This window comes from Oncorhynchus mykiss, chromosome 30, assembly GCF_057628025.1.
Source record: "Oncorhynchus mykiss isolate SJ-2025 chromosome 30, ASM5762802v1, whole genome shotgun sequence".
Lineage (NCBI taxonomy): Eukaryota > Metazoa > Chordata > Actinopteri > Salmoniformes > Salmonidae > Oncorhynchus > Oncorhynchus mykiss.
Window position 1 is genome coordinate 22,302,501 of NC_143051.1, and position 27,389 is coordinate 22,329,889.

Sequence of the window (27,389 nt, forward strand, 5' to 3'; positions counted from 1 at the left end):
TCTCTCTCTCTCCTGCCCCTTCTCTCTCTCCTGCCCCTTCTCTCTCTCTCTCCTGCCCCTTCTCTCTCTCTCTCCTGCCCCTTCTCTCTCTCTCTCCTGCCCCTTCTCTCTCTCTCTCCTGCCCCTTCTCTCTCTCTCTCTCTCTCTCCTGCCCCTTCTCTCTCTCTCTCCTGCCCCTTCTCTCTCTCTCTCCCTGCCCCTTCTCTCTCTCTCTCTCCTGCCCCTTCTCTCTCTCTCTCTCCTGCCCTTCTCTCTCTCCTGCCCCTTCTCTCTCTCCTGCCCCTTCTCTCTCTCCTGCCCCTTCTCTCTCTCCTGCCCCTTCTCTCTCTCTCTCTCTCTCTCTCTCCTGCCCCTTCTCTCTCCTGCCCCTTCTCTCTCTCTCTCTCCTGCCCCTTCTCTCTCTCTCTCTCCTGCCCCTTCTCTCTCTCCTGCCCCTTCTCTCTCTCTCTCCTGCCCCTTCTCTCTCTCTCTCCTGCCCCTTCTCTCTCTCTCCTGCCCCTTCTCTCTCTCTCCCCCTTCTCTCTCCTGCCCCTTCTCTCTCTCTCTCCTGCCCCTTCTCTCTCTCTCTCTCTCTCCTGCCCCTTCTCTCTCTCTCTCTCTCCTGCCCCTTCTCTTTCTCTCTCCTGCCCCTTCTCTCTCTCTCTCTCCTGCCCCTTCTCTCTCTCTCTCCTGCCCCTTCTCTCTCTCTCCTGCCCCTTCTCTCTCCTGCCCCTTCTCTCTCTCTCTCCTGCCCCTTCTCTCTCTCTCTCTCCTGCCCCTTCTCTCTCTCTCCTCTGCCCCTTCTCTCTCTCTCCTGCCCCTTCTCTCTCTCTCCTGCCCCTTCTCTCTCTCTCCTGCCCCTTCTCTCTCTCTCCTGCCCCTTCTCTCTCTCTCCTGCCCCTTCTCTCTCTCTCCTGCCCCTTCTCTCTCTCTCCTGCCCCTTCTCTCCCTCTCTCTGGCCCCTTCTCTCTCTCTCCTGCCCCTTCTCTCTCTCTCCTGCCCCTTCTCTCTCTCTCCTGCCCCTTCTCTCCCTTTGCCCCTTCTCGCCCTCTCTCCTGCCCCTTCTCGCCCTCTCTCCTGCCCCTTCTCGCCCTCTCTCCTGCCCCTTCTCGCCCTCTCTCCTGCCCCTTCTCTCTCTCTCCTGCCCCTTCTCTCTCTCTCCTGCCCTTCTCTCTCCTGCCCCTTCTCTCTCTCTCTCCTGCCCCTTCTCTCTCTCTCTCTCCTGCCCCTTCTCTCTCTCCTGCCCCTTCTCTCTCTCTCTCCTGCCCCTTCTCTCTCTCTCTCCTGCCCCTTCTCTCTCTCTCCTGCCCCTTCTCTCTCTCTCCTGCCCCTTCTCTCTCCTGCCCCTTCTCTCTCTCTCTCCTGCCCCTTCTCTCTCTCTCTCTCTCTCCTGCCCCTTCTCTCTCTCTCTCTCCTGCCCCTTCTCTCTCTCTCTCCTGCCCCTTCTCTCTCTCTCCTGCCCCTTCTCTCTCCTGCCCCTTCTCTCTCTCTCTCCTGCCCCTTCTCTCTCTCTCTCTCCTGCCCCTTCTCTCTCTCTCTCCTGCCCCTTCTCTCTCTCTCCTGCCCCTTCTCTCTCTCTCCTGCCCCTTCTCTCTCTCTCCTGCCCCTTCTCTCTCTCTCCTGCCCCTTCTCTCCCTCTCTCCTGCCCCTTCTCTCTCTCTCCTGCCCCTCTCTCTCTCTCCTGCCCCTTCTCTCCCTCTCTCCTGCCCCTTCTCGCCCTCTCTCCTGCCCCTTCTCGCCCTCTCTCCTGCCCCTTCTCGCCCTCTCTCCTGCCCCTTCTCTCTCTTCTCTCTCTCTCCTGCCCCTTCTCTCTCTCTCTCCTGCCCCTTCTCTCTCTCTCTCTCCTGCCCCTTCTCTCTCTCTCTCTCCTGCCCCTTCTCTCTCTCTCTCTCCTGCCCCTTCTCTCTCTCCTGCCCTTCTCTCTCTCTCTCCTCTCTCTCCTGCCCCTTCTCTCTCCTGCCCCTTCTCTCTCTCTCTCTCCTGCCCCTTCTCTCTCCTGCCCCTTCTCTCTCTCTCTCTCCTGCCCCTTCTCTCTCTCTCTCTCCTGCCCCTTCTCTCTCTCTCTCTCCTGCCCCTTCTCTCTCCTGCCCCTTCTCTCTCTCTCTCCTGCCCCTTCTCTCTCTCTCTCCTGCCCCTTCTCTCTCTCTCTCCTGCCCCTTCTCTCTCTCTCTCCTGCCCCTTCTCTCTCTCTCTCTGCCCCTTCTCTCTCCTGCCCCTTCTCTCTCTCTCTCCTGCCCCTTCTCTCTCTCTCTCTCTCTCTCTCTCCTGCCCCTTCTCTCTCTCTCTCCTGCCCCTTCTCTCTCTCTCCTGCCCCTTCTCTCTCCTGCCCCTTCTCTCTCTCTCCTGCCCCTTCTCTCTCCTGCCCTTCTCCTCTCTCTCTCTGCCCCTTCTCTCTCTCTCTCCTGCCCCTTCTCTCTCTCTCTCTCTCTCTCTCTCTCCTGCCCCTTCTCTCTCTCTCTCCTGCCCCTTCTCTCTCTCTCCTGCCCCTTCTCTCTCCTGCCCCTTCTCTCTCTCTCCTGCCCCTTCTCTCTCCTGCCCCTTCTCTCTCTCTCTCCTGCCCCTTCTCTCTCCTGCCCCTTCTCTCTCTCTCTCCTGCCCCTTCTCTCTCTCTCTCTCTCTCTCTCTCTCCTGCCCCTTCTCTCTCTCTCTCTCTCCTGCCCCTTCTCTCTCTCTCTCCTGCCCCTTCTCTCTCTCTCTCCTGCCCCTTCTCTCTCTCTCTCTCCTGCCCCTTCTCTCTCTCTCTCTCCTGCCCCTTCTCTCTCTCTCTCTCTCTCCTGCCCCTTCTCTCTCTCTCTCTCCTGCCCCTTCTCTCTCTCTCTCTCTCCTGCCCCTTCTCTCTCTCTCCTGCCCCTTCTCTCTCTCTCCTGCCCCTTCTCTCTCTCTCCTGCCCTTTCTCTCTCTCTCCTGCCCCTTCTCTCTCTCTCCTGCCCCTTCTCTCTCTCTCCTGCCCCTTCTCTCCCTCTCTCCTGCCCCTTCTCTCCCTCTCTCCTGCCCCTTCTCTCCCTCCTCTCCTGCCCCTTCTCTCTCTCTCCTGCCCCTTCTCTCTCTCTCCTGCCCCTTCTCTCTCTCTCCTGCCCCTTCTCTCCCTCTCTCCTGCCCCTTCTCTCCCTCTCTCCTGCCCCTTCTCTCCCTCTCTCCTGCCCCTTCTCTCCCTCTCTCCTGCCCCTTCTCTCCTGCCCCTTCTCTCCCTCTCTCCTGCCCCTTCTCTCTCTCTCTCCTGCCCCTTCTCTCTCTCTCTCTCTCCTGCCCCTTCTCTCTCTCTCTCTCCTGCCCCTTCTCTCTCTCCTGCCCCTTCTCTCTCTCTCTCTCCTGCCCCTTCTCTCTCTCCTGCCCCTTCTCTCTCTCTCTCCTGCCCCTTCTCTCTCTCCTGCCCCTTCTCGCCCTCTCTCCTGCCCCTTCTCTCCCTCTCTCCTGCCCCTTCTCTCTCTCTCTCCTGCCCCTTCTCTCTCTCTCTCTCTCCTGCCCCTTCTCTCTCTCTCTCCTGCCCCTTCTCTCTCTCTCCTGCCCCTTCTCTCTCTCCTGCCCCTTCTCTCTCTCCTGCCCCTTCTCTCTCTCTCTCTCCTGCCCCTTCTCTCTCTCCTGCCCCTTCTCTCTCTCCTGCCCCTTCTCTCTCTCCTGCCCCTTCTCTCTCTCTCCTGCCCCTTCTCTCTCTCTCCTGCCCCTTCTCTCCCTCCCCTTCTCTCCTGCCCCTTCTCTCCCTCCCCTTCTCTCCCTCTCTCCTGCCCCTTCTCTCCCTCTCTCCTGCCCCTTCTCGCCCTCTCTCCTGCCCCTTCTCGCCCTCTCTCCTGCCCCTTCTCGCCCTCTCTCCCTCTCTCCTGCCCCTTCTCTCCCTCTCTCCTGCTCCTTCTCTCTCTCTCTCTCCTGCCCCTTCTCTCCCTCTCTCCTGCCCCTTCTCTCCCTCTCTCCTGCTCCTTCTCTCTCTCTCTCTCTCCTGCCCCTTCTCTCTCTCCTGCCGCTTCTCTCTCTCTCCCTCTCTCCTACCCCTTCTCTCTCTCTCTCTCCTGCCCATTCTCTCTCTCTCCTGCCCCTTCTCTCTCTCTCTCTCTCTCTCTCCTGCCCCTTCTCTCTCTCTCTCTCCTGCCCCTTCTCTCTCTCTCTCTCCTGCCCCTTCTCTCTCGCTCTCCTGCCCCTTCTCTCTCGCTCTCCTGCCCCTTCTCTCTCTCTCTCCTGCCCCTTCTCTCTCTCTCTCCTGCCCCTTCTCTCTCTCTCTCTCCTGCCCCTTCTCTCTCTCTCTCTCTCCTGCCCCTTCTCTCTCTCTCTCTCTCCTGCCCCTTCTCTCTCTCTCCTGCCCCTTCTCTCTCTCTCTCTCTCCTGCCCCTTCTCTCTCTCTCCTGCCCCTTCTCTCTCTCTCCTGCCCCTTCTCTCTCTCTCTCTCCTGCCCCTTCTCTCTCTCTCTCTCCTGCCCCTTCTCTCTCTCTCTCTCCTGCCCCTTCTCTCTCTCTCTCTCCTGCCCCTTCTCTCTCCTGCCCCTTCTCTCTCTCTCTCTCTCCTGCCCCTTCTCTCTCTCTCTCTCCTGCCCCTTCTCTCTCTCTCTCCTGCCCCTTCTCTCTCTCTCTCTCTCCTGCCCCTTCTCTCTCTCTCTCTCCTGCCCCTTCTCTCTCTCTCTCCTGCCCCTTCTCTCTCTCTCTCTCCTGCCCCTTCTCTCTCTCTCTCCTGCCCCTTCTCTCTCTCTCTCTCCTGCCCCTTCTCTCTCTCTCTCTCCTGCCCCTTCTCTCTCTCTCTCCTGCCCCTTCTCTCTCTCTCTCCTGCCCCTTCTCTCTCTCTCTCCTGCCCCTTCTCTCTCTCTCTCCTGCCCCTTCTCTCTCTCTCTCCTGCCCCTTCTCTCTCTCTCTCCTGCCCCTTCTCTCTCTCTCTCTCTCCTGCCCCTTCTCTCTCTCTCTCTCTCCTGCCCCTTCTCTCTCTCTCCTGCCCCTTCTCTCTCTCTCTCTCTCCTGCCCCTTCTCTCTCTCTCCTGCCCCTTCTCTCTCTCTCTCTCCTGCCCCTTCTCTCTCTCTCTCTCCTGCCCCTTCTCTCTCTCTCTCTCCTGCCCCTTCTCTCTCTCTCTCTCCTGCCCCTTCTCTCTCTCTCTCTCCTGCCCCTTCTCTCTCCTGCCCCTTCTCTCTCTCTCTCTCCTGCCCCTTCTCTCTCTCTCCTGCCCCTTCTCTCTCTCTCCTGCCCCTTCTCTCTCTCTCTCCTGCCCCTTCTCTCTCTCTCTCCTGCCCCTTCTCTCTCTCTCTCTCCTGCCCCTTCTCTCTCTCTCTCTCCTGCCCCTTCTCTCTCTCTCTCTCTCCTGCCCCTTCTCTCTCTCTCTCTCTCCTGCCCCTTCTCTCTCTCTCCTGCCCCTTCTCTCTCTCTCTCTCCTGCCCCTTCTCTCTCTCTCTCTCCTGCCCCTTCTCTCTCTCTCTCTCCTGCCCCTTCTCTCTCTCTCTCTCTCCTGCCCCTTCTCTCTCTCTCTCCTGCCCCTTCTCTCTCTCTCTCTCCTGCCCCTTCTCTCTCTCTCTCCTGCCCCTTCTCTCTCTCTCCTGCCCCTTCTCTCTCTCTCTCCTGCCCCTTCTCTCTCTCTCTCTCCTGCCCCTTCTCTCTCTCTCCTGCCCCTTCTCTCTCTCTCTCTCTCTCTCCTGCCCCTTCTCTCTGTCTCTCCTGCCCCTTCTCTCTCTCTCTCTCTCTCTCCTGCCCCTTCTCTCTCTCTCTCTCTCCTGCCCCTTCTCTCTCTCTCTCCTGCCCCTTCTCTCTCTCTCTCTCCTGCCCCTTCTCTCTCTCTCTCCTGCCCCTTCTCTCTCTCTCTCTCCTGCCCCTTCTCTCTCTCTCTCTCCTGCCCCTTCTCTCTCTCTCTCCTGCCCCTTCTCTCTCTCTCTCTCTCCTGCCCCTTCTCTCTCTCTCTCTCTCCTGCCCCTTCTCTCTCTCTCTCTCTCCTGCCCCTTCTCTCTCTCCTGCCCCTTCTCTCTCTCCTGCCCCTTCTCTCTCTCCTGCCCCTTCTCTCTCTCTCTCTCTCCTGCCCCTTCTCTCTCTCTCTCTCTCTCCTGCCCCTTCTCCCTCTCTCCTGCCCCTTCTCCCTTTCTCTCTCCCTGGTTTAATTGTGAATCCAGTGAAGTGCTGGACAGGCTGGTGCCCTTCTCTGACAGATCTACTCCCCCTACCTGTCACACACATAGAGTGAGAGACAGAGAGAGATGCACCCGTGTGTGTGAGAGAGGGGTGCAGAGTGAAAATCCACCCACTCTGAATTTTCATCCAAGTCATATTGGAGTTTTAATTATAGAGTAGTGAGGGGGTTCCCATCTATGAATCCGGAAAATGATCCTATCTTACCTAAAACACTGTCATAGCCTGCATCCCAAATGGTAAAAACACTACTGGTCAGAAGTAGTGCAATTTGTAGGGAATATGGTGCCATTTGGAATGGAGCCATGGTCTACAGGGGAGACCCTCTGCACAAAACCCACTGTCATAATCTACATTCACTGTCAAGAACATACAATACATTAAATGTGTGTGTGTGCGCATGTCTGTGTGTGTGTCTAACAGTAGGTTAGAGATGAAAGTTGCAGTGGTAATCATAAGACAGTCGACTAATCAGGTTTCTAAAAATCCTTCTCCGTTTTGCTCTACGACCCCAACAAACATCACGCGTCTGAATGTAACACAGACAAACAAAAGTGTCACGTGACTCGACTGAAGGTAACTCATGCAGTGCCTTGCAAAAGTATTCATCCCCCTTGGTATTTTTCCTATTTTGCTGCATTGCAACCTGGAATTTAAATAGATTTTTATTTGGATTTCATGTAATTGACATACACAAAATAGTTCAAATTGGTGAAGTGAAAACAACAAAAATGATTTCAAAAAGAAAAAACTGAAAAGTGGTGGGTGCGTATGTATTCACCCCCTTTGCTATGAAGCCCCTAAATAAGATCTGGTGCAACCAATTACCTCCAGAAGTCACATAATTGGTTAAAAAGTCCACCTGTGTGCAATCTAAGTGTGACATGATCTGTCACATGATCCCTAGGCCCTAGAGTCTGCAGCGCCACAAAGCAAGGGACACCAGCACCAAGCAAACAGATCAGGGTTGGGTTCTAAAAAATAATCCAAAACTTTGAACATCCCACAGAGCACCATTAAATCCATTATTAAAAAATGGAAAGAATATGGCACCACAACAAACCTCCCAAGAGGGCTGCCCACCAAACGTCACAGACCAGGCAAGGAGGGCATTAATCATAGAGGCAACAAAGAGACCAAAGATAACCCTGAAGGAGCTGCAAAGCTCCACAGCGGAGATTGGAGTATCTGTCCATAGGACCATTTTAAGCCGTACACTCCATAAAGCTGGGCTTTACAGAAGAGTGTCCAGAAAAAAAGCCATTGCTTAAGAAAAAAATAAGCAAACACGTTTGGTGTTCGCCAAAAGGCATGTGGGAGACTCCCCCAAACATATGGAAGAAGATACTCTGGTCAGATGAGACTGAAATTGAGCTTTTTGGCCATCAAGGAAAATGCTCTGTCTGGCACAAACCCAACACCTCTCATCATCATCCCCAAAGTGAAGCATGGTGGTGGAAGCGTCATGTTGTGGGGATGTTTTTCATCAGCAGGGACTGCGAAACTGGTCAGAATTTAAGGAATGATGCATGGCGCTAAATACAAGGAAATCATTGAGGGAAACCCGTTTTAGTCTTCCAGAGATTTGAGACTGGGACGGAGGTTCATCTTCCAGCAGGACAATGACCCTAAGCATACTGCTAAAGCAACACTTGAGTGGTTTAAGCGGAAACATTTAAATGTCTTGGAATTGCCTAGTCAAAGCCCAGACCGCAATCCAATTGAGAATCTGTGGTGTGATTTAGATTGCTGTACACCAGTGGAACCCATCCAACTTGAAGGAGCTGGAGCAGTTTTGCCTCGAAGAATGGGCAGAAATCCCAGTGGCTAGATGTGCCAAGCTTGTAGAGATATACTCCAAGAGACTTGCAGCTGTAATTGCTGCAAAAGGTGGCTCTATAAAGTATCGACTTTGGGGGGGGGGGGGGGTGAATAGTTATGCACGCTCAAGTTTTGTTTTTCTTGTCTTATTTCTAGATTGTTTCACAATAAAAAAAATATCTTCAAAGTGGTCAGCATGTTGTGGAAATCAAATGATACAAACCCCCCAAAAATCAATTTTAATTCTAGGTTGTAAGGCAATAAAACAGGAAAAACGCCAGTGGGTGAATACTTTCACAAACCACGTACAAGCAAATGGAAGTAGTTTTGTGCCGACAAAAATAAAGCATTAAACGTGTCTATAAAGATATATTTCCTGAGCTTTCTTAAATCTCTGACATAGGACAGACACGTCAAAACCTTTTCCCTTATGATTCTTTGACATTTGTCATTTTTTTATATATAGTTTTGGGGGATACCTAAAGGTGTCCTAAAATACAGGACTAAAATAAAGGCCCAGTTCACTACTTAGTGGAAAAAATATATACACATAGATTTTTCAGGGTTTGCTGCAGAACCAGCCCCCCCTACATTCTGCAGCTATGGCTACGGCTCCCAGCTACAGTACTCCATTCGTTCGTTGTTAATTCACTCTTACTCATTGAACCTGTGAAACATAAGGTTTTCACGAGTGAGCGTCACTGCTGCCGATCTTTTGGGATGGTTTTCCATCTCCTAAGTGCTTCGCCAGGTTTCTTTGGGAAGCTGACCACACATCCTTATCCCATCTGCTGTAAAGGCTGTCTTTGGGAGTGCAGTAGTAGATCAACAACTTTATGGTCTTGGACACAGTGCTGCTTAGGGTTGCACATTCCTGGTAACTTTCTCAAAATTCCCACTATTTCCAGAAATCCTGGTTTGAAGATTCCTCGAATAAATAGGGAATAAGTAGGAAACCTGGAATCCTCCAACCAGGATTTCTGGAAACCCTAGGAATTTGGGGAAAATAACTAGAATTTTGCAACCCGTGTGGTGCTGTTTAGAAACAGCAATAACATCTGACACACTATTGACTTGGAACCAACCCTTTACCCGACAGCGGGGCACACAGACCGATATGTGAACAGCAGGCAGGCTGGCAATATTTATCCCTGTCTTGGATGGGTGACAACATTTAGCTTTCCCTATTCACTATGGGTATTTGGCATGGATAGTTGACAGATACTGTGTTTGTATTTGTGATGGAAATATGACAACCCTTGTGTTTGTTGGGGAGAGGAGAAACATGAGAAATTGTGTCTACGCCCCTATTATTATTCTGTCTCCCAGCTTCTCTCACTCCATCCCCCTCTGAAGTTATTACCTAGAGAGGTGAAGTTTAATCTGAGAGCCTTTGATTCTCTTCTCCCTTCTTTTTCATTCTTCACTCTGAACACTAATCCAGATGAAAAACCCTTCTAGGCCATCTACTTTACCCAGAGGCATCTCATTCTCCATTTACTTCACTCCCTCTTAGCCTCTACTTCCTTCAGTCTCTCGCTCTGGAAAAATTATTAAACTCAGAAAAGTAATAAGAGAACACATTTATATTCAGTTAATAACCTTTAGCCCATTACAAAGAGAGCAAGACTATGGGAGAGCGAAAGAGGGAAAATGAGAGATAAAACAGACCAACACAAATATGGACACATCGAATGGCTGGTATGAATATTGCTGTCCATCAATGATTCTCAATTAAATTTACTGCACTTGAGCAATTTTTACAAAAACAATTAACAAATGTTGCCCTAAGAGTTGGTAGAATATTATTCAAAATGATTCACATCTGTAATGGCTGGCAAAGATGCCTCCACCAAAAAGTAACTCGAGTGTGAAAACATATGCAATCAAGACAGAAATGTTCCAAATAAATTAAACTGTCATTTTTAGTTATCTGTGAAAATGTGGAGTAGGTTGTGTAGATTGGTAGAAGAAAAAATCTGATGTATTCCCTCGAGATTTAATTTGAGCTAAAGGCAGCAAAATGTGAAGACTGCAAGGGGTGTGTAGACTTCCACGAGCGACTACGTTCTTGGGCTGTTGGGGAGTGTCGTCTTCCAGTTTGTTGAGGTACGTACGGGTTCTCCTGAGTCAGAAGAACCCTCAAAACGCAACACTGAACCTCGAAGCCAGTTCCACTGCATTTTTAATATCAGGATCTCATCCCTCTACTCACATTTCTGGCTTTGGTCGAGGAAGCAACCAGACTGAGCTGAAATCTGCCACAGATACAGACTAGTAGGACAGTACACAATCCTAACCTGGCAGATATTCAAAATCCAAGAGTTTAGGGAGAGCTATGTGGAATGAGAATTCGCTGTACTGGATGATCCTGGCTCAATACTCTTGAGGAATAGTCTGGCAGAACATCTACAGTACATCTGACATGTTGCTGACTGGATCCAAGGCTATGGGTGAGACGCTACTGTGCCACCTAGTGAAGATAAGCAGAAGTACATTTGAACTAAGTTTATAGTGACCTTTTCCTTTCCCTGTGTCTTGTAAAGGGACTCCTGACAAAACGTCTCAAATAAAGCAATAAACCTAACGCATGTTTCCCACCTGAACTCAATCAAATTGGACTGAGTTGTACGTACAGATTCAGCCTTAATCCATCTTAATTTCCAACCACTACCTGTTTAGTTGTATCCAATGATTAATTTTACAAGATGCAACCAAATTATGCACATACAAAAACAAGATCACTGTAACTGCCCGTTTTAAGAAGTTTATTAAAAAATAAAATAGAAAAAAATATACCGGTACATAAAAATGTTCAAAACAAAAGCCAGGCTGTCACTCCGTGGCCACTGCTAGTTTGGCAGCCATTTTAGGAGTTCCTGCTCAGATTAGTTGGCCAGGACAGAGGAGCCGCCACCTTTCACAAAATGGCGTCCGTTAAGTTTAAAATCACTCATTGTGATGCAAGTGTTTCGTGTTCTCAATAGTCTAAAGAGGCTTTCTCTCCAATCTGCACTGATCTAAATAGATGAAAATAAAATGGTGGATCTACCAAGGGATTGGCTTTCACCTGCTCCAGTTTCTTTCACATCAAATAAAGGAAAGTAGATGAGGAGAGGAAGCTCGTGTAGACAATTGGGATTCAAGTTAAATCCATAGACGTCACACCGCATTTCAGTCTTAATAGAATCTGTAAAAATTGTGGACATCTTTGACAGCATTGACAAAACTCCAACCAGAGATAGTGTTTTAGAGCTCTTCTGACAGACGCTGGTTCTATTCACTAAAAGCAGACGAGTCCCAAATGGCACCCTATTTCCTATATAGCCCCACTACCCTCCACAAGAAACCAAAGATCTAATCAGAAGTGGCGCACTATATTCTGAATAGGGTGCCATTGGAGACCGACACCTTGTAAAAAAGGCGGTGTATATTAGCCAGGTCGATTGGTGGGTAAAAGTTGCTATACTAACATTAGACTGACACTGCCTCCTAACACAATCTCAGTGTAGAGGACTGTAGTGCACTAGGGAGGGTATGAAGTCATCCACTACAGAGTGCAAGTCGCTCCCCATGTGCACTTTCATACTAGCCGTTAGGTTAAAAGTGGCGGGACATCAAGTGGTAGTCTACAATGACACCCTAACCCCTATGTAGGGCACTACTTTAGACCAGCGCTAAGGTTAAATAGCATGCACTGTATGAGAGAGAATAGGGTGTCATTTGAAACCAGTCTTGCTATTCCCTCGCTCTGAGATGAGACAGATACCCGACCACTGGCGCACACACACACCCTTCCATAGACTAACAGATAGGAATACAAAACATCAGGATGCAAGAGTTGTGGTTCACTTGTAACTGGGCTGAGGCTGACTAGCAACCATCTAGCCTAGCCCACCGATCACACAGGCCTAGTCAGTCAAACTCGAGTTTACAATAACATCACTTCAATCCAACAAGCAGTGGTTGTCATTGGAAACAGAAATGGGGCACACAAAAATAACCCACTTGCATAGTAATAACGCTGTCTGTGTAGCAACCGCACTGCTCCTCAGTCACACACAGGCGTGTGTATGTGTGTATATATATATGCGGCTGTATGTCTGCAGAGACGACACACACACACACACTGAAGTAAACAGAACGAAAAGGCATTGCAAACTTGCGGAAGTACCAACAAGATTCCAGAATGGAATCAAAATTATTCCCTTTCCACAGTCCTGGAAGTCCCCAGAAGTTTCTCTCTCCCCCGCTATGAGGAAAGACCCTTTAGAGCACCTAGTCTTTTAGGGTGCATCTGAAATGGTACCCTATCCCCTATGTAGTGCACTATTTTAGACCAGAGCCCACTGGCCCAATCAAAAGTAATGCACAATATCGGCGGATGGGTTCCATTTGGCACCGCTCTGATCTTCAAGTTCAGGTCAGTTTGTCTGTCCCTTTAACTCCACCTCCCATACGCACGAGACCATGCATATCTTTAAAACAACAGCAGAGACATACATCCAACAGAAACACACTTGGGGAATACAATATGTACTTGGGCTTGTGCCAAACTCCTGCGATAGAAGTTCAGCCCTAGTCTAAGCGAGGACTGAGTAGCAAAAATGGCACAAACGTTGGGTGAACGCAAGTCATCCTATGACTGATACAAGCACACACGCCAAATAAAGAACGTTTTGTTTTTAAAAACAACAGCTAGGGTATTGGGCGTGAGCTCAGTCTGCTATAGCAAGAGATCCATCTAGTGGGACTGTAGACTTTTTAACCTGTCTAACAATAAGATGCATCTCAATAGTCTGGAGTGACTTAGATACTTCTAATTACCCCCTTTGAATCACATTATAAAACAACCAATGGGGGGGGTGGGGTCGATTATACCTCGACACTCCAACAAGACACGCACAGCTCACCAATTGACACGCACGCTCTCGTCACACACTCTCGGAGGCCACCTGGTCAAAGGTTCTGTAAACTCTGCCATAAAACTAAAAATACAAAAATAAAACAATCTTAAAAAACAATTCCTTTACATACATAATAAAAATTAAATAAACATTTACTTAAAAAATAGAACATGTTATTGCACAAATGAGAAACCGTCGTTCCTTGTGTGAACACTGAAAAAGACGCAGTTTGGCTGCAGGGTTCAAGAACAAAGGTTGTCGCCTTGACAACGTAACCCAGTCAAAGACCAAACAAAAATAAACACTTTCCCATAAGACACTGGGCTTTCGCAACTCTCACCTGGCAAAGATGTCACTATCCTCAGTCTCACCAAACGTAAGTGAAAAACTGCAAAGCGCTAAAAATAATATTCAAATTGAACAATAAGACATTAACGGAACAAAATAAAACAAACAAATGTGGATCCCAAACAGAAAGTGAAGGACTGGAGAGCTAGCAGAAAGGTTCTGGGGTCAGAGTGCACGTTGGGCGGGGTTGCGTTTTGTTCTCTAGCCGCACCGCTCATTCCTGTATCGTTGGCCGTTGGTTCGTTGCGCAGTGAAAAACATGCAGAGATGAAGAGCGATGGAGAGAGAGCGAGAAACGGAAAGTTTCCCCAGAGCTACACCTTTTTCCCTATCCGCAGCCCAAGTTCAGCAGCCCAAAGTGTTGAATGAATCCCAATGCTGGTCTGGTCTCTGCCTGCCTGTCTTTAAGTTGAACAGCAGGGGGCATTGTCCCGTCAAGTTGTCCTCCCAATCAGTCAGAATGGAGGAGTGGAAAGAGGGATGAAGGGAGATGTCTTTTTATCTGCTCAGGCTAACTGGTAAGCTGTCCCTCTTCCGACGCCTCCAGGTGTTGCGGTACTGTGTGTGAGAGTGTGTGTGGGCGTGTGTGAGAGGGTGGGTGTGTGCACGGTTGGCCAGGGCGGGACTGTGGACCACGGCTGGATTGTGGAAGCCTTTCATCTGACACTTGGGACCGTTCTGGAGAGAGAAAAAGGTATGAAGTGTTAGAATTCAAAGCATTTTGAGTGTTTGAAACCTAGTCTACAAAAGGAATGCTATATTCAGATCAATCTGGCAGATATACAATACAACAATGAAATCAAGAGGGACAGATTGAGAGAACAGAGGAAGTGAAGGGGAGGAGAGAATCAGTGAAAGCAAGAGGAGTTGAAAGCAGAAAGTGAGAGGTGAGGAGAGTATTAGAAGAAAGAAAGATAGGAGAAAGAGGTTCTCCATGTATAGTGCGTATGCGGTGATGGCGGACGGCGCCTACCTGGTGTGTGTGGCTGGCAGGGTGGGGGCTGGACAGAGGCTGGGGGTTGGAGGGGGCATGGGGGTTATGATGGGTAGGGGGGGGCATGTGGAAAAAGGGGGGGAGGTGGTGCCCGTCTATACCCACCTGTCTGCCAGGTAAAGAGTGCATCGTCAGGGCACCGGGCAAAGACATACACGCCTGGAGAGGGGGGAGAGAAGACATTTTCAGTTCTCACAAATCCAATCACAAACTGTGTTAGATCACCATTTCACAATCCCTGTTAGTGGGAAATGAGTACTAAAACAGACAGCCTGGATGGATTATTTTATAGAAAATATATACTTTCTCTGGCGACAAATCTTAAGATAAAGATAAAGGATTTTTTACAATAAAGGTAGACTTGGAATTATGACATTGGCACGAGCAGCACCGCAGATAAGATGAGCACGATGAAAGACATCGCTCTCACGTAGGCTGTGCTTACACATGCAGCCCAATTCTGATATTTATACACTAAAGTGGTCTTTTTGACCAAGCCGACGAGCTCTGAAAAAGACGATGTGATTGGTCTAAAGACCAATTAGGGGAAAAAAAAGATCAGAATTGGGCTGCTTGTGTAAACAGTCATGGTACAGTTGAAGTCAGAAGTTATCATACAAAATACATTTAAACTCAGGTTTCACAATCCCAGATATTTAATACTAGTAAAAATTCCCTGTCTTAGGTCAGTTAGAATCACCACTATTTTAAGAATGTGAAATGTCAGAATAATGGTAGCGAGAATGATTTCAACTTTTATTTCTTTCATCACATTCCCAGTGGGTCAGAAGTTTACATACAGTCAATTAGTATTTGGTGGCATTGCCATTAAATTGTTTTACTTGGGTCAAACATTTTGGGTAGCCTTGCACAAGCTTCCCACAATAAATTGGGTGAATTTTGGCCCATTCCTCCTAACAGATCTGGTGTAACTGAGTCAGGTTTGTAGGCCTCCTTGCTTGCACACACTTTTTCAGTTCTGCCTGCAAATTTTCTACAGGATTGAGGTCAGGGCTTTGTGATGGCCACTAATACCTTGACCATAAGCCATTCTGCCACAACTTTGGAAGTATGCTTGGGGTCATTGTCCATTTCGAAAACCCTTTTGCGACCAAGCTTGAACTGATGTCTTGAGATGTTGCTTCCATATATCCACATCATTTTCTTTTCTCATGATGCCATCTATTTTGTGAAGTGCACCAGTCCCTCCTGCAGCAAAGCACCCCTACAACATGATGCTGCCGCTTCATGGTTGGGATGTTCTTCGGCTTGCAAGCCTCCCCCTTTTTCCTCCAAACACAACAATGGTCATTATGGCCAAAAAGGTATATTTTTGTTTTATCAGACCAGAGGACATTTCTCCAAAAAAGTTAAATCTTTGTTCCCATGTGCAGTTGCAAACCGTAGTCTTGACATTTTTATGGTGGTTTTGGAGCAGTGGCTTCTTCCTTGCCGAGCGGCCTTTCAGGTTATGTCGCTATAGGACTTACTGTGGATATAGATACTTTTGTACCCGTTTCCTCCAACATCTTCACAAGTTCCTTTGCTGTTGTTCTGGGATTGATTTGCACTTTTTGCACCAAAGTACGTTAATCTCTAAGAGACAGAACGCGTCTCCTTCCTGAGAGGTATGACAGCTGTGTGGTCCCATGGTGTTTATACTTACGTATATACTTAGTTTGTACAAATGAACATGGTACCTTCAGGCACTTGGAAATTGCTCCCAAGAATGAACCAGACTTGTGGTCTACAAAAAAAAATTCTGAGGTCTTGGCTGATTTCTTTTGATTTTCCCATGATGTCAAGCAAAGTGGCACTGAGTTTGAAGGTAGGCCTTGAAATACATCCACAGAGGGCCTCCCGGGTGGCGCAGCACCAGCTGTGCCATCAGAGTCCCTGGGTTCGCGCCCAGGCTCTGTCGTAACCGGCCGCGACCGGGAGGTCCGTGGGGCGACGCACAATTGGCCTAGCGTCGCCCGGGTTAGGGAGGGCTTGGTCGGTAAGGGGTGTCCTTGTCTCATCGCGCACCAGCAACTCCTGTGGCGGGCTGGGCGCAGTGTACGCTAACCAAGGTGGCCAGGTGCACGGTGTTTCCTCCGGCGCATTGGTGCGGCTGGCTTCCGGGTTGGATGTGCGCTGTGTTAAGAAGCAGTGCGGCTTGGTTGGGTTGTGTATCGGAGGACGCATAACTTTCAACCTTCGTCTCTCCCGAGCCCGTACGGGAGTTGTAGCGATGAGACAAGATAGTAGCTACTACAACAATTGGATACCACGAAATTGGGGAGAAAACGGGGTAAACAATTTAAAAAAAAAATATATATATATATATCCAATTGGTTCAAGTGATGTCAATTGGCCTATCAGAAGCGTCTAAAGCCATGACATCATTTTCCAAGCTGTTTAAAGGCACAGTCAACTTAGTGTATGTAAACTTCTGACCCACTGGAATTACAGTGAATCAGAAGTGAAATAATCTGTCTGAAAAATTACTTGTGTCATGCACAACTGACTTGCCAAAACTATAGTTTGCTAACAAGAAATTTGTGGAGTGGTTGAAATATGATTTTTATTGACTCCAACCTAAGTGTAAGTAAACTTCCGACTTCAACTATCTGTTGATATGCACGGATGCGCTTCACCCTGGTACAACGTGGTAACTACGGGACCAAAACAGCACAGTAGTTTAGCCTTGCGCTTCAACGCTCTTAGTTGTGGAAATGGGCCCGATATTGTGTTAACTTCGTGCATTGGGGAGTCTATCTTTAATCTCCCACTCCCAGAAAATCTTGATAGGTTAAACTCTCCCATCCCTGAAAACAAATAAAGGTCAGTAGATGCTAGGTTCTCTACCTGTGAGCCAGGGGACATGATGAGGTGGTGCTGGTTGATGCCAGCCTTTCCCAGTGCCAGGCCCAGGGGTAGAGTCATACCCAAAGCCTGAAAGGGGTAGAGGGGCAGCGCCGGGGGTGTCGAATCAGAGTCCTAGAACAAACAGCAGTGGAGGGGTTAAAACATGGCCAGCTGTCAATCAATTAATACCATCATAAAGACTGCAGTGTGTGTGTGTTCTGTCCTTACGTTGTCTGACCCAGACAGTGAAGAGACAGAGGAGGCTGAGGAGTGTTGGTGAGGACTGGAAAGGGACATGGGAGAGTCTGCACTGTGAGGGGAAACAGAGTCCCTCTGCTCCTCCACACCTACACCCAACACACACCCTGCTGGGTCCTGATCCAGGAGGGAACCTACAGAGAAACAGATTATTATACACACTTCCAAAACGGCCATGTAAGACAAAGAGTACCCTCCACACACAGGCTAATATACCTACAGAACCTGCCATACAAGACTGTCAACATGGTACGCAGAGGTTACAGACACTGCTCTTACCCTGGCTCTCCATACGGGCGAGGTGCCTGCCCCCCCACTTCGTCATGATCCACTCCCTGTAGTCAATCACTTCCTGTGTCACCTTGATTATCCTACCCAAAGCGCTGCAGGGATAGTGAGAAACATGAGGGGAACGGTTTAAACGTTGCACAGCAGTGGATCAGTTACACTTCCCAACACAACCACCGTATTCATTTGACAATCTTTACTTTGAAAACAGTTGCACTTATTAATTTACAAATATTTCTAGGCCGGATGGATCCAGGATGGATCCAGAAGACATTCTGAAAGAGGAGGAACGAACCTGTCAATGTCCTTGTTTGGGTAGGAGCGTGCTAGCGGTGACATGGCGTGACTGAGGACGATGTAAGCGTAGTCAAAAACCTGCTGGACTTGCATGGCTCCGTACGAACTCCTGCCAACGTCGTTACCTGGAACAAAAGGCAAAAAAACTACTAATTAATCAGCCCATACAAACTACAGCCAACACCATTACTAATGGAAAACCAAACACTCAGTCCAGCGCACACACACCCCCCACCTGGCATCAGTGGGTCCTCTATACAGAGCATGGAGGGCCTGTAGCCATTGGTCATAACCTTCATCATGTCCTCCTTGGCCATGTAGGCCCCCCCGTTCTTGACGCGGATGCCTGTCTTCAGGTAGTTAAAATGGCGCCCATAAAGCTCAAAGAACTCAATCAGCAGAATGCCAAGGTTGATGTTGGGGTTGCTGGCGTCAATCCTTGGGTGGAGCTGGATGGAGAGAGACGGAGGGAGGGAGAGAATCGGCATAGGAGTTAGAACAACACTAAGCGTTGTAATTGTACACTGTCAAACTAAGGTTAGGCGATATATTTTGTCTATCACGGTATAACAAAAAAGTTACAGTATGGGGATATTTTATGTTTTTGAATAATAAAAGTTCTAAATTTGCTTTACGAGTAGTTATTGACCCTAGGGTGGCAAAACACAAGTGATTTCAAATTAGTCTTTCTCCATTCTGATTGGTTTACACTGTTCAATTCAACTTCAACCACCCCCAAAATTCTACATTTTCATCCATTTCTGCATTCATTTGAGATAATTTCCACACTGCCACGTAGGGCTGCACGATATGGGCAGACAATTAGGCCTCATTTTAAACCAAATATTGCAATTGCGATTTGACTTGCGATATAGAGCAAAACACTTGGTTGAAAACTGTTGGAATTATCGAAATAGAATGATTATTCTAATTCTAAAGTTTGAATATAATAGTGGGCACTTTAGATGTTTTTGACATGACAACGAATGAAAATGCCAGGGAGGAGTTATTGTGACAGGATAGGAACCAAAGTGTTGATAACCGTTTCCTTGGGCACCCTATAATCACTGGCTACATTGAATGTTTCCTCTTAACTACTTCATGTAGCCAACCTACTCATGCTTTGCGTATACCTCTTTTGATTTAGAAGAAATTGTTGCACAAACATGCTGATTTAGGTCTACGCCATCACAGGTATTATCATGCTGGATAGCTAATTATGTTTACTCTGACTTAGAACAATTATTAGCTAGCTAGTGATTAGCATTAGCAACTAACAAACTACTAGTGCAATTACAGAATGCCAGAGGAATTATATTAAGAAGAAAAGTGAAAACAGAATCATTGTCATCAACATTCTTGCATGTGCTGCATTGACCATGCAGACTGAACGCAAGTGTCTCGTGGTTGAGGAACAGCAAACGCTCTCCTTGATTGGCGGGGGCAGGTCTAAGACTACGTGGAAAGCGGCACGAGAGAGTGAGCGGTGAGTCAAGTAGCGAAGTATCACATTTAACAAACCAAACATTCAAAAACTGTTATAGAAAGTAAAGTAAAAATCCAAACCGGTCCGTGCATCAATACAGGTATATAGTAAAACTACGGTGTACCGCCCAGCCCCATGTCATACTAGTGTTCGTGTGTACCTGGAGGAAGCTGATGACCATCAGGATGAGGCTGTAAGAGCTGATTCCTCCGGTGAACACCTCATTGAGATCTCTCTGGAGCAGAAACTGCTTCAGCACAAAGATCATGTAAGGCAGCACGGGATACCTCTGTAGGAGGAGAGAACGAGAGAGATATAAAATCTCTGCTTAATTTACAGTCATTGAGGAACAGAGCACAGATTAAAAAAAAAGGGGAGAATTTTCAATTAAGACGAGGGAAAAGTCTCCATTTAATGAAAAATATGTAACTTAGTATGGGGATCACAATTTAAATAAAATGAGTCTCCTCATTTTCACAGGTTGTCATGTTATATCATATGCTGATTTTGGGGCTACAATTGTAAAAGGTCAGCGGGACAATGACTCATTCTAAAGTTATGCCTCTGGTGCCAGAAGCATGTTCGGCTATGTAATTGAATACAGAACATGTCAGAAAGACATTCCTTTACTGACTGTATATTATACGCCCATCACCAGATCTCCCCCTGACTCTTACTGTGCATATAGGCTGTGACTTAGAATTACATTTAAATTAAACAAAAAATGCCTTATTAGGCTCACTGAATTGAAAGTATTTTTTCTCCTTCAATAGGTAGGCCTTAACCTCAACAAGACGGAGCTGCCCTTCCTTCCGGGGAAGGCCTGCCGTCTCAGACTCCATTATCACCCTCCCAGAGTGCAAATAACCTTGGCGTTACCCTGGACAACACCCTATCCTTCTCTGCAAAAATCAAAGCAGTGACTCGCTTCTGCAGGTTCATGCTCTACAACATCACACAAGCAGCGGCGCAGGTCCTAATCAAGGTCCACTCCCGTCTGGACTACTGCAACTCACTGTTGCCTGGGTTCCCCGCTTCTGCATTTACATTCTGTAAATGTTCAAGCAAAATAACCCTATCAAAATGGAAAGCTCCTTGAAAGAGGTAATATGCCAGGGCTATTGGCCCAAATTCAATTATGACCTATTGTAGATAATAGAATGAAAATAACTTAACTTGAGAGCAGATGTTTTTGTTCATAAATACTTTGCTACAATGATACACCTCATTCCTTTGTTAGTGTACTTACTATGTGAATGTGCTATCATGCTTTCGGGATGAGTCTTCTCAGATTCACCAATTATTCTTTAGTTGTGGATAGTACATCAAACGTACTCTTGTTCCTCTTTGTAAGTTACTGTGATTTTGCACCTGTGGATTTTATTAGTTTATTTATGAAAATATGTAGTAAACTCCATGACAGTAGTTAAAGAAAGGGGCTATAGCAGCACCCAAGTAGACTACAATTGTATGCTGGGCCAGGCATGCCCTGACCTCGTGAAGTGAGCACTACTGGTGTGAAATTGGAGCGGGCAAGAAGGCTGACGCTCCAGCCTTTGGGAAACTCGCCCCGTGCTCCAATCAAATTGGGCACGCTCCGTTCCCATACTCTGCACCACTCTGACCCACTGTGCAATACTCATTAGTATTATGGAAAGTAGTGATGAGCGATGAACCGCCATGTTGTTTTTTTTATCGGTTATTAAACTAGTTTAACCTGAAGGGAGGTGTTGTGTTCATTAAGCAAATAGTTAAAGTTTCTGTGCTGCATAACTACAATGACCATATCGTCACAGCCCCACTGTGCAGGTGCACATTCTGTACTTGCCTGATATGAAACATCTCAACTCCAAAATGCTGGAGTATAGAGCAAAATGTTAAATAAATATGTTGTGGACTATAGTTGTGAAGTGGTTAAGTAGTGCTTCTGTTGCTAGTGATAGAAAATGCATTTCACAGGGACAGTATTTCAGTAAGTATTTATTAGCCTCAAATTTAACTGAAACAATTACAATATGGGAGCGTCAGTGGTCAGGAAGTCCATTTCTATTCCTTTCATAGGCCACTGCAACTGGGAACACGTTTTAAATTGTTGCTCTGATCATTATAGCCATTCAGGTCTCCAATAAAAATAAAGGAACTATAAATGCTAGTGTCCTCACCCGAGTGTAGTCCTTGATAAAGAAAGCAGCTTTGACTCCAGTCTCCACGTTGAAGCTGATGTCCACTTTGACTTCAGTCTCCTGGTCAGTCAGCTTGATGATTGGCACCTGGGAGAGAGAATAGAGAAACATTGTGACTTAATTTCTGAAAAAGTTTATTTAAACGTCCATTTCGCTTTCGTTCCCCATCTCAATTCTAAAGCAGTCACTAATTAGGTCCAATCATTAGCTGGTGCAGACTTGTCCTACATTATTAAAGCAAACCATCTGCTTGTTTATCAGTTCGGACAACATTGGAGTTATTCCAACAGATTACAGGCATGTATTTTTATTAAGAGCGACTCACTGTAGCTTTGTCCAGCACTTTGATGGAGAAAGGTTCCGCCACGTTGTGTTTCCGGAGGGCCTGTTCCAACTGCTGCAACGGGGGACATTCCCACTTCCCAAACACCACCAGGTCTATGTCACTGTGGCAACAGAGAGAGAGAGATGGTATTAAGTAAACTGGTGGCCAAACACTTGTGGCAAATTCGGAGAACAAGACTGAGCCAAAACATCACAACAAGACTGCCCTCTTACCTTGTAGGTAGGTAGAGTCCAGTGCTGAAGCTGCCAAATATCTGCACCTGAGAGAGCAGGGGAATGAAAGAGTTTGAAAAAACCTATACTGTACAAATCATTTTAGGGAAAAAAGTCTGATGTCCCAGTTCAACCCCCAGCTCTGGTGTGTGTGCTCACATCGGCAGTAGGCCACAGCTCCTTGATGACCGTCTCGATCCTGTCGACCACCTCCTTCCTCATAGCAGCCTCCTCCGGTCGGGGAGACATGAAGTTGTAGAAGTCCACCACCTCCTCATGGAGACTGGGGGGGACAGGGAGAGGGTTAATACACACACAGTTGCTCACCCAAAACTAAACCAGTCAAATAATTGGTCGATTTACATTTTCTGTTTCAGGATTTCATTCATTTAAATGTCATCAGTTCACCTACATGGTAGGTATTCTCAAAGAAAGCAAGACCATTATGGAAGCGCATATATATATATATATATATATGTCTACATTGAGACAGGCTTCCCAGTAAGCTCAGCATCCCTCACAACATTCAAAATCATTACATAGTCCTGTAAGAGCATGGGATTAACAACTCCATGGTTGAGGTTTCAATTCCCATACTGATCACAGACTATACAAAAATTATATGTATGGATTTTAACATTTTTCACACCAAAATGATTGAGTGCAGCCATACACTGAAATTTAGCACAATCAGATATTGCAGTATGTACATTAGCCTACATTTTCATCCACGACACAGTGATGGCCCATTGAAATTGTTAAATATTCTACTTAAACACTAAGGCCTTCAGGTCTGGGCACTGCATGCTCTTCCAATGCCAGAAGGGTGCAACTAGAGGCCAATCATTGTATTACACAGTTACATTCAAATGAAACCTATGGATCTTTCAACTGTCCATGGAGACCAGAGAGAATCTTAAACAAAGTCACCTGGCAGTTTTTTGTTGCTGACAATGTTAACATGCATAACGTAAGTCTAATCAACAATATTAGGTTATGTAATAAACTAGCAAGTCCTGCTATAGTTTTATTAATAACTGAATAATGAGTCAGACGTTAATAATACCCTGAGTGGGTGTATAAAGAAGAGCAACGTTAGCTAACCATGACCGCTTCCATGCCGCCTTCACGTCATATCAAAAACTCGGGACCTCGGAGTTAAAATGAACGTAAATTATTTGCTTATATCTTCCTATTGCTTGATTCTGATACTACGTAAGTAGGAAACTCGGGTATCTTTATACTGAGTAAACGTGCCGGAAAATGTCCGATTTCCGACATGACATGAATGCGGCATTAACCCTACATTCCAGAAGTTACCCAACCCTTTAGATCTGTCAAATAGCTTACTAATTGTTAGCTAACCTTACCAAATCGTTATCTAGCTAGCTAGTTATAGCTTCTTAACAAGTTAAATCTGGCTAGTCAGTGCAGCGCGCAGTCAAATTAGCGCTCTAGTTAGCTAAGTAGCTAGCTATTTAAGCTAACGTTAACATTCCGATTACTAATCACCCGTGCAGTAAATCAATCTGAAAAATATAAACCTCAACATACAAACACCAAAACACGGATTGACTTTAGGCATGACATTTATAATAATATAAACGTGTCTAGCTAGTAGGAAAGCATGATAGGTAACGTTATCGCGGTTAGCGTTAGCAAGCTAACGTTAGCGTCAAACAATTCCAGAGGGGCAATGGCCCTATCAAAAATAACATCTCACCCATCAACACCGGGGCTGTATTTCCTCGTCTTCCAAGGCGTCCCAGTCCCCGAACTAACATAGTTGCCATAGTTAGAAAGAAGGTAATTCATCCCATAGGTGCTCGCCTTGTTGTCACTTTTCCTTCGGCCTGGATGGTGAGTGTGGTTATTTAGGGATGCAGGCGGGTGAGTCGGGTGACGCTTCACACAATTCTGTTGGAAATTGTACTGAGGGTGATGCTGATGGTGCCTTTGATGGTGGTATTGGTTGACATTATTATGCATGCTTTCACTGAAGTTAAATAACAGATTGACACCGCCAGCGTTTTTATTCATATTTCCAGTTACATTGCCACCACTAATCCTTCCCAAAGAGCGGTTTGAAGATGTAATGTCCGTTATGGATTCCACTGAAGACAAGGACGATAGAGATCCCGTCTTTTGGGGCATTTTACTGTCTCCCAAATCTGTCGTTACCCCGTAAGCGTTGGACGGGGTCAATGAGTTCTGTACGGGTCCGTTCGGTAACGTTACCCCGAAGGAGGAGAACGCAGTGCCGTGGTTAGAAGTAGTGCCTTTTGAAATACCGTGATGGCTGCTGCTGCTCAGACCAGTGGTGGTGTTGGTGCACATGCTATTGCCCTTTGCCGCAACATGTTTATAAACGTCCAACGCTGGAGAATTCAAATGCAGGTTGTAGTTCTGATTATTATGAAGATGCTGGCCGGAGTTTGCTCGTACCTGAGAAGTCTCCCAGACTTGCATCCAAAATGCGTTTGCAGGTCCTTTCTGCTCGGGCTGAATCCAAGCCACCCTCGGATCCATTCAACTTCTTTTTTCTGAACCCACTTCAAGCAAGTCAATGAGACCGTTAAAATGTACGACTGCTCCGACAAAATAAATGAGCTAGTAAACCGGGTTACAAAGACAGAGAAGTGCTAACGCCAAACCGAACGAGGACCATTGAGAAGAGTAGTCCAGGTCCTTTTCAAGCCGCTAACTGAAAACGGTTAGCAGAAGTCTACGGTGAATCAATATGGCGTATTCTCTTCAAACCAAAGCGCCGTGCGCATTTCTGTAGGATTTTAAACTATCGACTTGAACACACCCACATCCACCGCCCATTCCTCCCTACACCTCGCTCTCAGCTGCCACAATATTTAACTAATTACAAACCAACCAATGCTGTTCAAAGTAAATATTTGAATCATATTTGATCATGTTTATATAGCAACATATGTATTATGAATAAAAAAAATAACATAAGATATTATCATAACAGGAGACAGATAAGCTAAAGTTAATTTGAAGAAAATAATCAGAAATAGTAATAAACATTACATTATAAATATTTTAGAGATCGAGAATTGAACCCACAATCCTGGCGTTACAAGCGTCATACCTTACCAACTGAGCTACACGGGACCAGCACCCAGACTTGGTACTGGTACCCCAGTTATATAGCGAAGTTGTCGTTACTCGTGTGTATTTATTATTACTTTTATTTTTATGTGGTTTTAATTTTCTATTTCTGTTTTCTTTCTATTTGAATTGTTGTGACGAGAAATACAAGTACGTTTTTAAAAGTAAGTAAGTATTTCACTGTTTGTCTACACCTGTTGTTTACGAAGTATTTGACAAATAAAACGTGGTTTGATTTAAATAAGTGATTTTGAATTCCCCTTCCATTAACAAAAGCCTTGGCTCCCGCAAAGTATGCACTTTTCCCCTCCTTCCTTGCTCTCGCAATCGTTAGCCACAGACGATTCCGAGCTTCTTTATCAAATGTTGTCAGGTCCTCCTTGAACCTCAGGTTGTTGTTCTTTAAATAGCCATTTTCTTTGCACTTTTCCATGTCAGATCCCTTGCTGTCATGGGGATGAATCTCATGATCACTGGTCGCGGTGGCTGGTTGTTCTCCCCATCTCTCAGCCTACCCAGGCGGTGCACTACATCCAGAGAACCTGCAACAACATTTCGCTCGTCTTCCTGCAAATGTCCTTCACGTTTGCTTTGATGTTCTCGTCAGATCTTTCTGCGATTCCGTAAAATCTCGCCGGAGTCCAACCAGTATGAAATTGTATTCACTCACGACTGTAAATCGTTCTGGATAAGAGTGTCTGCTTAATGTAATTGAGGTAAATATGTACAGGGCCTTCAGAGCGTAATCACACCCCTTTGGATGGTGTGTCACTCCAAAGATACAGGAAGGAGACCACTAAAGCGTATTTCACCATGAAGCCATGTGTGACTTTAGGCCGTCATTGTAAATAAGAATTTGTTCTTAATTGACTTGCCTAAAAGGTTAGAAAAAACAGAGTTTAATTGATGTGATAGGAGAAAACTGAGATTGGATCAAAAACATTGAAGTTACTTCACTATACTAACCTATGTGACAGAGTGAAAAGAAGGAAGCCTCTACAGAACAAAAATATTCCAAAACATGTGTCCTGTTTGCTATAAGGCATAAAAGTAAAACTGCAATGAAATTAACTTTATGTACTGAATACAAAGTGTTACGTTTGTGGCAAATCCAACACGTCACTGAGTACCACTCCTCATATTTTCAAGCATGGTGGTGGCTGCATCCTGTTATGGGTATGCTTGCATCGGCAGTAAAGCAATGCATAGGCAAAATCTTATCGGAAAACCTGGTTCAATCTACTTTCCAACAGGTACTGGGAGACAAATTCACCTTATTGATGTGTGTGGGCCATGATAGAGCCTTAGTGATGTGGACAACAAGGAACTTGAAGCTCTCGATCCTCTCCACTATAGCCCCATTGATGTGAATGGGGGTGTGCTCGGCCCTCCGTTTCCTGTAGTCCATGATCAGCTCCTTTGTCTTGTTGATGTTGAGGTAAAGGTTGTTGTTTTGACACCGTACTGCCAGGTCTCTGACCTCCTCCCTATAGACTGTCTCATCGCCATCGGTGATCAGGCCTACCACCGTCGTGTCGTCAGCACACTTAATGATGGTGTTGGAGTCGTGTGCAGCCAGGCAGTCTTGGGTGAACAGGGAGTACAAGGAGAGTACTGAGCATGCACCCCTGAGGGGCCCCTGTGTTAAGAGTCATAGTGTCAGATGTGTTGTTGCCTACCCTCATCCCCTGGGGGTGGCCCGTCAGGAAGTCCAGGATCCAGTTGCAGAGGGAGGTGTTCAGTCTTAGGGTCCTTAGCTTCGTGATGAGCTTGGAGGGTACTATGGTGTTGAACGCTGAGCTGTAGGCAATGAACAGCGTTCTCACATATACTACATGGGCAAACGCATGTGAACACCCATTCCAATTAGTGGATTCCTCTATTTCAGCCACACTCATTGCTGACAGGTGTATAAAATAAAGCACACAGCCATGCAATCTCCATAGACAAACATTGGTAGTAGAATGGCCTTCCTGAAGAGCTCAGTCACTTTCAACGTGGCACCGTCATAGGATGCCACCTTTCCAACAAGTCAGTTCGTCAAATTTCTGCCCTACTAGAGTTGTCCGAGTCAACTGTAAGTGCTGTTATTGTGAAGTGGAACGTCTAGGAGCAACAACGGCTCAGCCACAAAGTAATAGGTCACACAAGCTCACAGAACGGGACCGCAGAGTGCTGAAGCACATAGCGAATAAAAATCATCTGTCCTCAGT

General features: G+C 46.8%; 1 protein-coding gene across 2 annotated transcripts; it reads right to left on the reverse strand.

The window, feature by feature from the left end:
- Nucleotides 1-10,633: 10,633 nt before the first annotated feature.
- Nucleotides 10,634-26,027, reverse strand: LOC110488105 (terminal nucleotidyltransferase 4A). 2 transcript variants are annotated; one of them, XM_036970876.2, is made up of 13 exons: nt 23,774-26,027; nt 22,210-22,333; nt 22,051-22,097; nt 21,818-21,938; nt 21,472-21,579; nt 19,470-19,598; nt 18,059-18,272; nt 17,822-17,948; nt 17,518-17,621; nt 17,209-17,372; nt 16,981-17,112; nt 14,236-14,289; nt 10,634-13,814 (listed from the first exon to the last, which is right to left on the reverse strand). In XM_036970876.2, exons 1-13 carry the CDS (start codon nt 24,577-24,579, stop codon nt 13,635-13,637), a joined length of 2,310 nt encoding a protein of 769 aa, XP_036826771.1. In that variant the 5' UTR covers nt 24,580-26,027; the 3' UTR covers nt 10,634-13,634. The 2 variants fall into 2 exon arrangements, with proteins under 2 accessions (XP_036826771.1, XP_021415801.2); XM_021560126.3 differs by having other exon boundaries at nt 14,110-14,289.
- Nucleotides 26,028-27,389: the final 1,362 nt, after the last annotated feature.

Bases quoted from the DNA above. Each gene is read 5' to 3' on its own strand.
- LOC110488105 (XM_021560126.3), bottom strand. From the start codon at position 24,579: ATGGATCCGAGGGTGGCTTGGATTCAGCCCGAGCAGAAAGGACCTGCA. The intron at 22,098-22,209 runs GTGAGCACACAC...CTGCTCTCTCAG, and splicing joins AGCTGTGGCCTACTGCCGAT to GTGCAGATATTTGGCAGCTT. The intron at 19,599-21,471 runs GTGAGGACACTA...CTCCTCCTACAG, and splicing joins TTATCAAGGACTACACTCGG to AGGTATCCCGTGCTGCCTTA.